At 52.3% G+C, this 15,536-nt stretch overlaps 1 protein-coding gene across 1 annotated transcript in view; it reads left to right on the top strand.

Moving 5' to 3' along the window:
- PLXNA4 (plexin A4) overlaps window positions 1–15,536 on the top strand; it is a 489,083-nt gene that overhangs the window by 461,534 nt on the left and 12,013 nt on the right. Inside the window, exons 26-30 of the mRNA XM_018046916.1 lie at window positions 2,459–2,562; window positions 3,091–3,190; window positions 4,526–4,716; window positions 6,013–6,182; window positions 10,476–10,688. Of these exons, the coding sequence (XP_017902405.1) occupies window positions 2,459–2,562; window positions 3,091–3,190; window positions 4,526–4,716; window positions 6,013–6,182; window positions 10,476–10,688 (778 nt within the window). The remainder of the gene's footprint in view (window positions 1–2,458; window positions 2,563–3,090; window positions 3,191–4,525; window positions 4,717–6,012; window positions 6,183–10,475; window positions 10,689–15,536) is intronic.

Genomic DNA, 15,536 nt, shown 5'->3' on the forward strand with positions numbered 1-15,536 from the left:
CTGTGCACCCGGCTCCAGAATTAAGTCACCAGCAGTCACTGCTTGGTCCCCCCGGTGGTTTGGTTTGTTCCCATCCCCCTGAGAGGTGCTACAGAGCCATTGGCAAGGGAGCCAGTGCATACCAGCAAGCTGGCCCTCTGTGGGTACCTTCCCCCACTTAGTCCTGCCCAGCCCCACAGCCTCTTCAGTGAAGCGCAGTCCTCCACCCTCGGGCCTGGCCAGGAGACTTAGTGTCCAGAGCTGGGCCCCTGTTCCTCCTCCAGCTCCCATGTGGGGCATGCAGAGCACTGCCTGCCTTCCGGGCCCCCATCCATGTGCTCTCCTCTGACTTAATGGCCTGGCACCGTTCACAAGGCAAGAGGGGAGACCCATGAGGCTTTATCATTCAGGGCCATTTATCTTTGTGCAACTGGGACAACATGTGCCCCTGCCTTATCCTTGGCCCAGGCTGGTCTTCAGTTCAGTTCAGTCGCTCAGTCCTGTCTGATTCTTTGTGACCCCATGGACTGCAGCACGCCACTGCAACCACTCAAAAAACATGCACCTATACCTACCTGCATAAAATCTAAAACAAAAAAATCCCACAACAGACAACATGATAACAAACAAACAAAATGCTGATGGCCAGGTGCCCTGGTGGGGCATCTCCTCGTTTACATACCACCCCACCTGCCCTGAGACCCTCACCACCATGATCGAGTCCAGCTGTGCCATCAACAGCCCTAAGTGACAGGTGGTCCCCAGAGACCTCTGGAGGCCCCTCTGCTCCAGTGAACCCACATGGCACCCTCACGTTTTCCTTCCTGGGACAGCCCGTTGCTACAAGAAGCCCTAAACCAGGCAGCAGACAAGCTCGGGAGCTAGAGGCACGGATGTGGCTGTTAGAAATATCTCTGTTCCTGCTGAAGGCAGGCAGCTCCCTTCCTGGGCCTGATTCTCATCTGCAGCACTGGCCACACCAAGTGCACAATGCAGGAAGGAATCAGTCATGGTCCCTCAGCCTGGACGGGAGGGAACAGGGGAGGGAAGCCGAAATGTGCGTCTGCAGAGCCACAGTAAAAAATCCAAGGTGGGGTTAGACCAGGACTGTGGGTAACTCACGCCAGCCCCCACCCGCACGCTGGTTTCAGAATCTCAGCATCTGTGAGGCACTGAGTGGGGTCATGGCTGCTTGGAAACCAGATTCCTGGCTTTTAGGCAGACACACATGTCGTATTTGAATTGAAAAGGCCGTTTTCCTTTCTGGTGTGTGCATGTGAGCGTGTGTGTGTGTGTGTGGAAGTAGATGCGTTCGTGCATGAGAGCTGGCGTGTGTCTGGCTTGCACCTGGGTCTCCACGTGTGAACTTCTCAGGACATGAATGTGCATGTCCCCATCTCCATGTGATTTGTACCACATGTGGTGGTGAGGGTTTGGCGGATGAGAAACAGTCTCTTGTTCCCCCATGTGGGATCCATCAGCGAACCCATGCGTTGTAGGTGTCTGGGACCCATGAGGATAAGGTGGGAGGTAAGCGTACACCTATGGCATCAAAGAAAATTAAGTGTTGGATAGATCACTAAGATGCTGCTCGTCATATCGACTTTGTGGCTGTTCTTGGGCGTGAGGATAGGTTTTGCTGGCCCCTCCACATACATTTTACTCAATCTCTCTGCCAAGACTGGCCCACCTGCTGGCTTGGGTCCAAGTCACACCCCTGGAATAGAAAGAGGGTGCCTCGTGATGGAATTTGCAGTCTTGGTCTCGTTAGCTCCAAGACCTCACAGTCAAGCAGAGTACGTGATAGTGGTGATGCCACCCTGCATTCGCTTAGTATGTTCTTAAGTGTCTTCACTTACCTTTTTTTAATACATATTTTTGGCCGTGCTGGGTCTTCACTGTTGTGTGGCTTTCTCTAGTTGCGGTGCAGAGGTTTCTCACAGTAGTGGCTTCTCCTGTCGCAGAGCGCAGGCTCTAGGATGCCCGGGCTTCAGCAGTTGTGGCATGTGGGCTTGGTATTTGCAGTTTCTGGACTCTAGGGCACAGGCTCAGTAGCTGTGGTGTACTGGGCTTAGTTGTTCCATGGCAGGGCGAGATCTTCCCACAGGGAGTCAAACCCATGTCTTCTGCTTTGGTGGGACGATTCTTTACCATTGAGCCACCAGGGAAGCCCCCTGCCTTCTTCATTCATTTAATAAGCATTGACTTCTTGCCGATGTGGCCACCCACCAGGAACAAGTGGGCAGTGGAGGTGACATTATTCCTAGGGCTGTCACATAGTTTGTTGGGACCAGACCTGGGAGTCAGGGTCCCCCCGTGCTGAGAGCTTCGACGCCCCTCCTCTGGGAGCATCTGCAAGCACCTGTCTGTCTTCAGATGCACCCTGAGGTGGTGCCATGCACTTGCCTGCACAGGAGTCCTCAGGATCCCATGGGAGGGGCCCAAGGGCCTGTCTGAGATGGAACTGTTCCCCCTACAGAGTGGCGACAAGGAAGCGGGGCGAGGATGATCCTGCAGGATGAAGACATCACCACTAAGATCGAGAATGACTGGAAGAGACTCAACACCCTGGCACATTACCAGGTGAGGGGACCGTGGATGGGGAGGGGCTAGCAAGCTAGGCAGCCAGGTGCCTGGGGGACTCTGTCCATGAATAACAGGGCCATCCTGAGGTTCTTACCCAGCCCTAAACCCACTTCTTCACCAGCACTTTGTGTGCCCTTAGTGACCCAGGGAAAACATGGCCCCCCAGGAGACCCTGACCTTCCTGGAGATAGCATGCTGGGTGCGCGCTCCCGCAGGGCATGGGCAAAGACCCTGAGCAAAACCCTTTCTTAGGTGAGCCCTGGAGTTTAAGGCTGGGAGCTCTCCCAGGGAAGCATAAGGATAGAGGGTGCTGGTGAGAGGCTCTTGCCCGAGTCACTCCCAAGAGTGAACCCCACCATGGACTGCAATTCTATATTCAGATCTGTCCTCTTTCATCAAAGGAAAACTGACAGCCTTCTCTATCCCCTGGTTCTCGGTGAGGCCCTGACTGTCCCCAAGGACCACGTTCATCCTGATTGGGTGGCAGTTTCTGTGCCCAGGCCCTTACCTGCCTTTCCCTGGTAGGTGCCAGATGGTTCAGTGGTGGCCTTAGTGTCCAAGCAAGTGACAGCCTACAATGCAGTGAACAACTCCACTGTCTCCAGGACCTCAGCGAGTAAATATGGTGAGTTCATCAAATCCTTCTGGGGAAGAAAGGATGCCCCCTGAGCAGCTGTGGTCACCAGGGCAGCACTGCTGGAAGACAGTGGGTGCCGGGGATGGGGAGTGGGGAGGGATGGGGAGTCAGGCAGGCTGGCCCCCAGAAAGGAACACTGTACCCAAAAGAAGGTTCCTGGTTCTGAGCAGGGACTCTGATGCCGGAGCTTCGTCCCTGGAAACAAGAAGAAAGTCTAACCTTCCTGAGCATCCTACAGTCTCTAAGATGCTTCCACGTTTGTGATAACTCATTATCAAACGTCAGGTTCATAATAATCAGTGAATTAAATAATTATTATTTCCCCCTATTATGCAGATTAGCAAATGATAACTCCGATGCACAGAGGCTAAATGACGTGTAAAGGTCACACGCTATGAAGCAGTTGAGGGAAGGTACAAACCCAGGTCTCTGCTCCTCGGGGTGGGGAGAAGGGCACTGGAGGTGGGCTGGATGCTCTGGTGCCTTCTTATCAGCAAAACTGGCTGAAAAAGCCACGAGCTTCATGAGATGGTTCTGGGAAATAGAAGACAACACACAATGGTGCCTGCACACAGTGGGACCTGCCTTTCTTTTCCTGCTCGGCACTCATCTCACCACACCTCACGTTGCAGCAAATAAATGGTCCAGGCGAGAGAGGCAGGTGGAGGTACACAGTGACGGGGCAGTCACTCAGCTGCTTAGTCACCAGTTAAGGGAAACAGGATCCCAGCTCTTTCATGAGCACGTGCTAAGTTGCTTCAGTCTGTCTGACTCTTTACGATGCTATGGACTGTAGTCCGCCAGGCTCCTCTGTCCGTGGGATTCTCCAGGCAAGAATACTGGAGTGTGTTCCCATGCCCTTCTCCAGGGAATCTTCTCTGTCCATCCAGGGATAGAACCTGTGTCTCCAGCATTGGCAGGTGGGTTCTTTACCACTGACATCACAGGGGAAGGCCCCCTCCCCCCCGCCACCACCACCCAGAGCTCTTTCATTGGTACTTAATTGGTGACACAGAACACATCCTGAGACTTGAGAGCTCTTACAAGGAAAGTACAAAAAGAGACAAGCTTGCATTTTTTACAAATTGAATCATAAGGGCTGGAGAGACGCAAGTACAAGAGGGAAGGGAATCTGATTGGGTGGACAAGACACAGAGAATTTCCTAGAGGCGGTGGAAAAGGTGTTCCAGTTTCAGGAACGGACAGAAGTGCCTCCAAAGGCGAGAAGGATCAGAGTTGGCCTCAGGTGGAGCTGAGGTGTATCATGAACAATAGGCTGGAAGGCTGGGTGGCCTTACCCGCCTGGGGTCCTTGCATTGGCAGAAAACATGATCCGGTACACGGGCAGCCCTGACAGCCTCCGTTCACGCACACCAATGATCACCCCCGACCTGGAAAGTGGAGTCAAGATGTGGCACCTGGTGAAGAACCATGAGCACGGGGATCAGAAGGAGGGGGACCGGGGGAGCAAGATGGTGTCTGAAATCTATCTCACACGACTGCTGGCCACTAAGGTACAGGACGTCAGCCAGGGTGTGGGCGTGGGTGGGTTATGCGGTGGGGTGTCATCACCCCACAGAAATGTCAGAGCTGGCAAATACCTAGCATCTGTGCTGGTGCCACCCCTCACCACACCTCAGTCATCCATCCACGCAGGCCCTCCTCATCAGCCTGATCTCCTTCCCAGCACAGAACCTCAGCATCCTTCTCAACCCAATCCTGCAGCCAGCCCCTCCCATACATCCAGGCTGGCATGCAGTATGAAATCTTGATTCCATCCCTTCTCTTCAGTTCAGTTTAGTTGCTCAGTCGTGTCTGACTCTTTTCAACTCCATGAATCGCAGCACGCCAGGCCTCCCTGTCCATCACCAACTCCCGGAGGTTACTCAGACTCACATCTATCCAGTCAGTGATGCCATCCAGCCATCTCATCCTCTGTCGTCCCCTTCTCCTCCTGCCCCCAATCCCTCCCAGCAACAGAGTCTTTTCCAATGAGTCAACACTTCACATGAGTTGGCCCAAGTACTGGAGTTTCAGCTTTAGCATCATTCCTTCCAAAGAAATCCCAGGGTTGATCTCCTTCAGAATGGACTGGTTGGATCTCCTTGCAGTCCAAGGGACTCTCAGGAGTCTTCTCCAACACCACTCTTGCCCTTGCTCAAATAGAGACACTAGCCATGTGCATTCCTGGTCCTCTGCCATGCCTTCTGGAAGACTGGCTGTATATCTCCGGGGTGTGTCATATACAGTCTCTAGTGGTGGAAACTGCAGCCCCATCAGTGACTTTGCAGGCCCCCTTTCTAATCCTGGTTCTGGGGACCCTGTGTGCCTGCAGTTAGTCCCTCAAGGCCCAAGACTGGCCCCAGCTCCGCTCTCTATGGAGCCAAATGAGTAAACTGTTCATTAGCTGACGTGAGTAATGCCCGAACAGAACCAGCAGATTGTGCTTGTCTGCTCTGACCGAGTGAGTTGTTCATTAGCATTTGTGAAAAGTGCTAAAATAACACCGCCGAAGGGTGTTAAAACCAAACCGCGGTGTTGGCAGAGGGAGGCTTCCTTAGGCCCAGTCATCAGTGTTATATCTATTTTCCACGTGCCGGGGAAATGGAAAGCTGCTCCGAGACAGATGAGAGCGGGCGGGAGGAGGGTGCAGATTCTTTGCACACGCTTACGCGATTTTACCCAAGCAGGCCTGGCTGTGTGCTGGCCTCCCCTCCCCTCCACCATCTGGGAGGCCAGGCGATCGTACAGCCCCGCCCTCAGAGCTCTCAGGGCGGGCGAGCTGTGTCTGAGCTTGGTCCCCTCCGCAGGGCACGCTGCAGAAGTTCGTGGACGACCTGTTCGAGACCATCTTCAGCACGGCGCACCGCGGTTCGGCCCTGCCCCTGGCCATCAAGTACATGTTCGACTTTCTGGACGAGCAGGCAGACAAGCACGGCATCCACGACCCGCACGTCCGCCACACCTGGAAGAGCAACTGGTGAGTGAAGAGCAAGCGGAAGCCACAAGGGGAGAGGCCATCCCCGAGTCGACGCTTGGCCTTGGAGACAGGCACGAAGGGGCCCGCCCGCCTTCCCCCTTGTGGCAGCTCTGCGCAGGCGCTCTCCGGGGCTCCGCCTCCTTGCAGTCCTTTTGGGTGTTCACTTCCTCTCTTCCTTCCCTCGGTGGAGTCTTCCATGTTTGTCATCGACAAACATTAAACCAACTAAATGAGCAAACATGAGCATACCAGCTGTCACAGCCAGGTCGCTCTCACATCCTGCTCCCTCCCCTCTGCCTGATATCATGCTGGACCCTGAGTCTGCAAAGATTTGGGTCGTGCCTTCTGCCCTCCGTGGGCTGCAGGAGGGCAGCTGTTTGAATAGAGGGGCACATGTGAGGATGTGGGGTGCATGTGTGCAGCCGGGCTGTAGACAGGCAGGAGCTCACAGAGACTCTTAAATGGAGTTTGGAGCACAGCTAGGAGTCACCTAGGTGAACATGGGAGTGTTTCCAGTCCATTCAAGACATGGTTTTCCCTTTCCAGAATTCCCTTTGGGGAAGGGACTGTCCCATAACTAGGGTGTCTTTGAGACGAGGGGAGCCTCTAACTCTTAAATGACACTCTGGGTGTCTCATCACGGTCCCCTCTCTCCTTTAGCCTTTATCTGCCTTTCCCTTCATTCGTGCGTCGGTTGTTTCACTGTGAGACTGCAAGGTCAGACATCAGTATGCAGCTCTCGTGGCAGAATCTTGCACAGAGCTGGGACTCAATAAATATTGATGGAGATGCAGAGCCAAGATGGTCTCTACTTGAGAGTTCCACCTGGGGTAAAGCCGTCTTATATTTAGTCCCTTCAGTTCTGGAATCGCCTCCCAGTAGCTTTTACACAGTCCCTGTCCTGGGGTGTTCTTCCCCAGCACATTCTTTCAAAGCAGCACCTGCCGACTGCCAGGATTGACATGGTACTAGGGCTCAGCCAGCCACCCTGACAGCTGCTGCTGCTGCTAAGTCGCTTCAGTCGTGTCTGACTCTGTGCGACCCCATAGACGGAAGCCCACCAGGCTCCCCCGTCCCTGGGGTTCTCCAGGCAAGAACACTGGAGTGGGTTGCCATTTCCTTCTCCAATGCATGAAAGTGAAAAGTGAAAGGGAAGTTGCTCAGTCATGTCCCATACTTAGCGACCCCATGGACTGCAGCCTACCAGGCTCCTCCATCCATGGGATTTTCCAGGCAAGAGTACTGGAGTGGGGTGCCATTGCCTTCTCCGACCCTGACAGCCCAGGGTCCCAAATCAAAACCCGGATCTAGGCAGAAGTCAGCCTGGGGCACTGAAATGTTATTCAGGGTAGGATGCTCTGGCTTCCTCTCTCCCCTGAAGAACAGTGCATCTTCACTAAAGTTGGAAAGTCAGGCAGGAACAGTTTTGGACCATAAAACTGAAGAGTAGGGTTGCTCCCACGGTAATTCTGGGTACATTGTGGAGTTCTTGTGACCTTTTGGAAATAAGATAGTTAGACTCTGGATCCCATCTAGTCCAGCACTGGGTGAAGGCGGCTCCCTCTTCTGAAAGGCCTGCAGGTCTGGCCTCTCCCAGTGACTGCCCATAGGTAAGATTGCATTTGAGGACTTCCCTGGTTGTCCAGTGGTTAAGACTCTGCACCCCCAATGCAGGGGGCATGGGTTTGATCCTCAGTCCAGGAACTAAGATCCTACATTCCACATGGCATGGCCAGGAAAAAAAAAAAAAAAAAAGGATTTCATTTGACTCTGCACACCTTTTCAGAATGACTCTGCAGAGCTGTTCCAAGGGCATGTCCCTGACCCACCCAGTCTGCTTCTCTCTGCCACTGAGTCTTCCTTCCTACCACCTGAGTTGAGTGCCTGCAGCCTTCAGAATACAAGGAATGCCCTGTCCAGACCTTATCCTGGGAGAGCTGCTATTTCCAAACCATGCCTTGTAACCTTTATAAGTGCATCCCCTGAAATGGTATCTAAGTGAGCATACACCTCCCACTGGGCTAAGTCCACCTCCAAGATCCAGTGAAGTCCTTGGGAGAGAGGGCAGAGTCTTCCTTCCGTCCAGTTCTTCCAAGTGCCAGCTGTTCTCAGAAAGATCTCCGGTCCCAGTGAAGGGCAGTCAGGCAGGAGTACCAACTCTCATGTCCTCTCACCAGAGAACACACTTTCTCAACCCTGACCATGGCCGCCTGGGCAAGACTCAGTCAGTCCAGGAATTATGAGATCTACATACTGACTTAGGGTCCATTGTTCCTGATTGGAAAGAGATTGTTTCCTTATTCCTGGCCAAAGTTGTAGCTCACCCTCTCCCCTGCCCCCTTCCTCCTCATCCCCATGCCTTTTCTCTTTTAAATAAACCTCCTGCTCATTTAGCCTGAGTGGCTGCAATCAACCAGAGATTAGTGCCACCACTAATGTTAATAATATGCTAATATTTCATTAGGCAGGAGCTGCTGTGGTTTCCCTGTTTGATTTGTCTGTCAGCACAACTGGCTGAAGGAAGGAGACTGTTGGAAAGAAACAACCATGTGGCAAGTGTGGGCTCCAGGGTCCCTCTCTGTGTTGAACTTCGGGAAGCAGGAAGATGTGACTGGAGGTCTCATCATTTGGGCAGCTCTGCATCCAGGGCTCTGAGCCCAGCTCTCGGGGTCTCCCCTGGGTAGCTGCAGTGACCCTGACTGTCCCCCGAGTGTCAGAACTTTTACCGTCCCTTTATTTACTCTTTGGATTTCCCAGGATGAAACAAGGGCCACTTAACATTGTTAGACCTCAGTACTGGCTCCACAGCACGTTTTATAGGAATTTAATAAATACTTGTTGACTGATTGGCAGTCTTGAACATGAGGTCTTACTGTATTTGAGCATTTGTTTTATGTATATGCTGGCTGCTGGGAGATACAACGAATATAGAAATCTTGTTCTTGCTGGGTTGAAATAATGTAATTCGAAAGACTTTTAGTTCTAAGAAGCAAGCCAAACACATAGGAACATTATGACTGTTACCAACTATTACCAACCGTGAGAATAGCAACCAAAACAACAATAAAACATCAGGGCACATGGCAGGAGGTGAGGAGCTGGGGGCAGAGGGAGGGAAATAAGTGATCCCTTGCTGGGTGCCATCCCACTTCCTGATCTACATCTCCATAGGCTGGATGGCAGTTGCAGGATCAGAGAGCCAGCGGAATGCAGTCACAGAGGAGCACGTGGGCAGGCTTTACGCAATGCCCCAGGATCCTTTCTAGCAATAGCTAGAGGGTTTATGGTTCCCAGACCGCACTGCATGTTTCATGTCCTGTTTGTTGAACTGATTCCCCTTTGGAGGTACTGTCCTCCTCCTTTTCCTCCCTCTCTTCCTCCAGGCTTCATTCAGCTAAAGAACACCTCTGTATCTTTAAAACACAGACTATTCAGTGCGGTCCCCCCTGTGAAGACTTTCCAGACTTCTGGACACGTCCCTCTGGGTAGCTTTGATCACACCAACCTGGGTCTTAAACTGGACCCCCTCCATCCTCTGGGTCCAGCACCTAAAATTCTTGATTGAGTGCCTGACTCCCCATGAAACCACCAGAACGCAGGCTTCTCAAGGACCGGGGACAGGTCTTATCACACTGTACCCACAGCGGCTAGCATGGCTCTTGGTGTAGAGTAGGTGCTGACTGGAAGAAAAGGAGAGGAAGGAGAGCACATAACGGGGCAGGTGGGAGCCAGAGGTGGGGTTTGTTCAGCTTGCTAGCTTGGAGATGAGAATCAGTAAGTTTTGCTTGAACTGTTTAGTGCCAGGGCCCTCACCATGTAAAAACAAGTTGATTAGGTCAGGTGGGGAGGAAGAGTGTGGCTTCTTCCACATGTTACAGTGAGGGCAGAGAATAATAAATAGCCTAGATTCTAGGCTATTTAAGATTTGCCAACCAGATATGTTTTGTATCTGACATGGGGGCAGACAGTGGAAGAGAGAGTTAGACATTCCATGTTCTAGCACCTGTCATGACTGCTTTGAACACCAAAGCCTTGGGCTCTCAGGGCCGCTGGGGAGTCCTACAGTCCAGGCTGGGCATCAACACCTCCAGTGCCCAACAACGCTGTATCTCTGAATGGACTGTTCAACCCTGCTAATCTTCAGCTCCCCAGAAGGTGAATTGATGGCATGGAGAAGGGCCCTTCCAAAGGCTTGCTTCCCAGCCTTTTGTCTGCCTCCAGGGACCTCTCTGGGTCAGTGTCCAGCTCCCCCACCCCATCTCCCTTGACCATCTGCCTTTTCCCTCTACACAGCCTGCCCCTGCGGTTTTGGGTCAACATGATCAAGAACCCCCAGTTCGTGTTTGACATCCACAAGAACAGCATCACAGACGCCTGCCTCTCCGTGGTAGCCCAGACCTTCATGGACTCGTGCTCCACATCGGAGCATCGGCTGGGCAAGGACTCCCCCTCCAACAAGCTGCTCTATGCCAAGGACATCCCCAGCTACAAGAACTGGGTGGAGAGGTGAGTGCTGGCCTGGGGAGCTCAGGCAGGACCCTGGCTGCAGCAGGCAACTTCTCTGGGGGTGTGTAGAGGGGCCCCCTTCCCCTCCACAGTGGGTGGGGCTTGCAGACTGGTCCTTGCACCAAGCCCCATCCTGCATGGGGACACCCACAGCCCGAGAACCCAGTGTTGTCGGTTGAAACAAGAATGGGACATGGCTAGAAGTTGCCACAGTGCTCTGCTCCCCTGCATGGAGGACCCAGATCTTCCTAGGCCCAAGGAAGAAATATAGTCCGCTGCTCTAATGCTCCCTGAAAAAATAAAAACAAAAAAGTCTTCAAGGGACCGAATAACATCTTGCCACACACAGACTGGAGCCCTGTCCCTCTGGCAGTTCTTCCAGTGTCCTGTGGGGATGTCATGGTTACCCTGAAGAGCTTCTTGCTGTCCCAGTCCCTTGATGCTCAGGCGATGAGCTCTAGATGCTTCAGGCCCTGATCTAATCCAGCCTCAGCTGTGCACCTGTGTGTGTGGTGGGGAGGCACCTGTATGCCATTAAGCTGGGTTCCTCTTGGCACAAAGCTAACTCACGGTAAACAACATTCATAGTTTGTCTGGGTCGCATCAGCTCCGTATGCCAAGCACCTGAGCTAGACAACCAGCTGAAAATCTATTTATTTATTCATCACAGCAGCTCTGGAATATAAGAGGACAGGCTTTATAACCTCATTCTGTGCCCATGAAGGTGAACTATACATACAGAATGGCTGAGTAATCAGTCCAAGATGACTTAAGTGGCCAAGAGAAAAGTAGATCCCCAAATTCAACTGACTCCCAAATCTTTCTACCATTTACGATCCTTTTAGACAGGGCCTCTGCCAACCCATATGGTGTCCATGTGAATTAAGGAAGGTGCTCCTTCCTACCAGAGGATGTGGCCCCACGCCAGAATATGTGGTTTGTTAAGTGACAGGCTGACTGTCAGCCCTAGCTCACCCCCACCTTTGTGCAGTTTACAGCCTGCGCAACTCTACATGGCAATTCTGATTTTAGAGTCCCTTTCTCTTTCTTCCAAGCTTAAAGACAGGAAACCTGGATGGAAACTCAGATTTGGGATCTTTTTGAAGAGTCAAAGAAACCAGAAGTTGTTCTTAAGTCAGCAACTGAGACAGAATGAACAATATTGTTTTGCTCATGGTAGAGACACAGTCCCCATCTTTATAGTTGAAAACTGCTTTCCCTTGTACAGAGGGAATAACCAAGAAGGGGTGGGATACTGGCCATTCCCAGTCACAAAAACTGACCATCCCACCCCGGTTCTGCTGAAAGAGTTGCATTGTTTTCCCTCTCCCCCTGTCTCTTGATCTCTCCCCCACCCCTTCCTGCTGGTGCCTGTGGTGTGTATCCAGCCTTGGCTGTCAGAGAGAGAGCTCGCTCTTTTGTCCTTGTATCTGATTATGTCTGAGTCACCAAAGAGCCTTTTACCTCCCCCTGCGTCGCCAGTGGCTCACTCTTCTGACTACAGAGCTGCCAGGAGCGAGCTCTCCCGTGTGGTCAGCTGGCTCTTCAGCGAAGAGAGAAAAGAAAGAGGCAGCAGCTGGGCTCTTGGGCATCCCTGCCCTGGTGCAGTGTCAAGGCGATGGGACCTCGGGCAGGGAGGGAGAAGGCCGGGATGAGATGGGCTGGGAGCATTGATGAAGCATCTGCTTAGAGGACGCTGCCCTCAGAACAGCGCACTCTGTCGGAGGTGAGAATAATGCAAGTGCCGAGCGAACCGTCTCCCTCTTGCTTGGCGCTAAATGAGAGGTGGGGCACATAGCTGCTACAGGTCACGAGTCACCCCAGTCCATCTGGTTATTTTTAGGAGTACCTTGATGGTTTCCATTTCTTATCTCACTAGTTTCTTAGCAACCAATGGCATTCTCAGGAAAGTCATCTTTCACTTGTTTGGGGTCACAAATCCTTTCTCCTCTCCTTCTGGGATGAGGGTGCAAAGAAGAAGGGGATGAGAAATAGCACTCCCTGGTCTGGAGATCTTGTATAGAGACCTTCTTCCTTTGGTGATCAGTTCCACCCTCCCTTCACCAGGAGGCTGGCTTGCTGAGGGCCCCGGCAGCCTCAAGGTCAGAAGAGCGATGGTAGAACCCCCTTTTCTCATGGCCAGGGCTTTCCCACCCCCTGACTTTGAGGTCTGGCTGCTGTGCACACACAGGAAGTCCACACGTAGGGCCTCGCTGATGTAGAGTGTGCTCTACACGCATTTGGAGAGGGCCTTCCGTCTGCACCACTGAGACATGGGGTTTACTCTGGCTGGCCCTCTTTCTAGGGGGTTGGGACATATATGGATTCCAGAGGCCTTACTAACTCTGCTGCTTGGGTAGCCTGAGTCATCCTGTCCCACCTAAGCTGTCGCACCTCCCAGGAGTTCTTCATCTCCCTATCCCTGCACCATCCCCGCCCCCAACCTCCCACCTGTCCTCCCATCCCATCTCCCCCGCATCCTTCCTTCCGCTTGTCCTCTCATGCATCCTTCATCCCATTCCTGCCTCCTTGCAGCACTGCTGGTTGGCAGCCCCGCTGCAGACTGCCAGTCTTTGCTGCTTTCATCCAAGTAGGAGGGGTTTTGCTTATGGCCACATCTAAAGTAAGGGAGAAGAATCTCTTGGTTCCCCAGTAGCAACCACCTACTCCATTCATCTTAAGGAGCAGAAGTCAACAGTGTTGTCACCAAACTGGTGTGTTACAGTCAGTAGTCACTCCTATCTCGTCGCCAATAGCAGTAACATTTTCATGCTAGAGGGGTTGCCTCTCATATTAAATAGAAATTAATCCCAATAAGAGGAGAGTGAGAAAGTTGGTTTAAAGCTCAACATTCAGAAAACTAAAATCATGGCATCTGGTCCCATCACTTCATGGGAAATAGATGGGGAAACAGTGGAAACAGTGTCAGACTTTATTTTTGGGGGCTCCAGAATCACTGCAGATGGTGATTGCAGCCATGAAATTAAAAGACGCTAACTCCTTGGAAGAAAAGTTATGACCAACCTAGATAGCATATTGAAAAGCAGAGACATTACTTTGCCAACTAAGGTCCGTCTAGTCAAGGCTATGGTTTTTCCAGTGGTCATGTATGGATGTGAGAGTTGGACTGTGAAGAAAGCTGAGCACCGAAGAATTGATGCTTTTGAACTGTGGTGTTGGAGAAGACTCTTGAGAGTCCCTTGGACTGCAAGGAGATCCAACCAGTCCATTCTAAAGGAGATCAGCCCTGGGTGTTCTTTGGAAGGACTGATGCTAAAGCTGAAACTCCAATACTTTGGCCACCTGATGCGAAGAGTTGACTCATTGAAAAAGACACTGATGCTGGGAGGGATTGGGGGCAGGAGGAGAAGGGGATGACAGAGGATGAGATGGATGGATGAGTCCATCACCGACTCGATGGACCTGAGTTTGAGTGAACTCCGGGAGTGGTGATGGACAGGGAGGCCTGGCATGCTGCGATTCATGGGGTTACAAAGAGTCAGACACGACTGAGTGACTGAACTGAACTGAACTGAATTGAATAAGCCCCAGCCTCCCTTGCATGCAGGCACAGGTTTTCTACATAGGAATGAGTGAGTTGACCCCTGGGAATTGGACTAAAGGGTGCCACACGTTGGGATGCCATCTATCACCCGTGTCACTTGTGGAAAAGGCTAAGAATTCTAACTATTTAAAAATGCCTCCTAAAGAAGCCATCACTCAAAATATAAAACTGTGACAGTTCACCCTGGGACCCCTACTGGAGGTGAAGTATGGACCTTTCATTAACATGCTCATTCATCCATGAGTCAAACATTTTATGGTGTCCAGCATGGGTGCACTGAACACTCAGGGTGGATTAGACTTGAGCCTTCCCTTATGGTCTTCACGGTCGAGGAAGATACAGATAGGCAGGCACCATGAATGGTACTCGTGGGGGCTCAGGAAGCAAGGAGCTGAGGGAGGTCAGTGAATGAACACAGAGGAAAAGACTTGTGCAGGGCCTTGAAAGGCAGGCATCTCTACATAAGAGCCTCAGATGTGTCTTCTGTGTCTACATCTTCATCCTTGAGGTGTTGAAAGGGTGAGGATACGTTGGGCTCCGCAAAAACTTCAGGGCATTGGAGATCCTCTTCTCAATCACTGGGGCCATCCTAGAGACAGAGATGGGTGCCACCGTCACGCTGGGCGCATCTCATAGAAGTCCGTGAATGTGAAACACTGCAGACTAGTCCACAGCAGAGAATCCAGCTGTTGGTGGTTGGCGGCTGGATTTGTAGCAGCTCCTGAGGGCCAGTATCAGAGCCACGTCAGAACCACGATGGTGCTGGCATCCCACCTGGTATGACCAAGCACAACAAAGAAAGCTGGGTAAGGCCAGTGGTGGGCCCCACCCCTCCTCAGCGGGCCAGTCCTTGGCCAGCTCGAGGGTGGGTCCCAGGAGACTTTCAGAGCACCAGTCCCTTCTAGAGACTCACCTGCAGAAAGATATCCCATGGGAGCAAGTTCAAGACGAGGACTCCAGATTGACCTTTCCTTTCCTCACCGTGCAGCCAGCAGATAAGAACACTTGTGTGAAGTTCATTAATGGGGCATAATTGCATTCTTCACAATCAATAAGGCGGCCCAGTAGCAGAGCCCAGCACAAAGCCCCTGCATGCCAGGTGGTCAGGAGAGAGCAGTTTTGCCCACAGCACAGAGATGCCAGAGCTGGGCTATCGTCAGGCTCAAGGGGTGCAGTTGGGTAGAGCCCTGGAGAGAAGCGGGGAGAGGTCAAAGCAAGGGCAGCAGAGACCTGCAGCCGGGCCCACTTAGCTCCAGGCTGGACTGGGGACCAGGACGAACTGA

The sequence above is a fragment of the Capra hircus genome, chromosome 4, assembly GCF_001704415.2.
Source record: "Capra hircus breed San Clemente chromosome 4, ASM170441v1, whole genome shotgun sequence".
NCBI classification, from domain to species: domain Eukaryota; kingdom Metazoa; phylum Chordata; class Mammalia; order Artiodactyla; family Bovidae; genus Capra; species Capra hircus.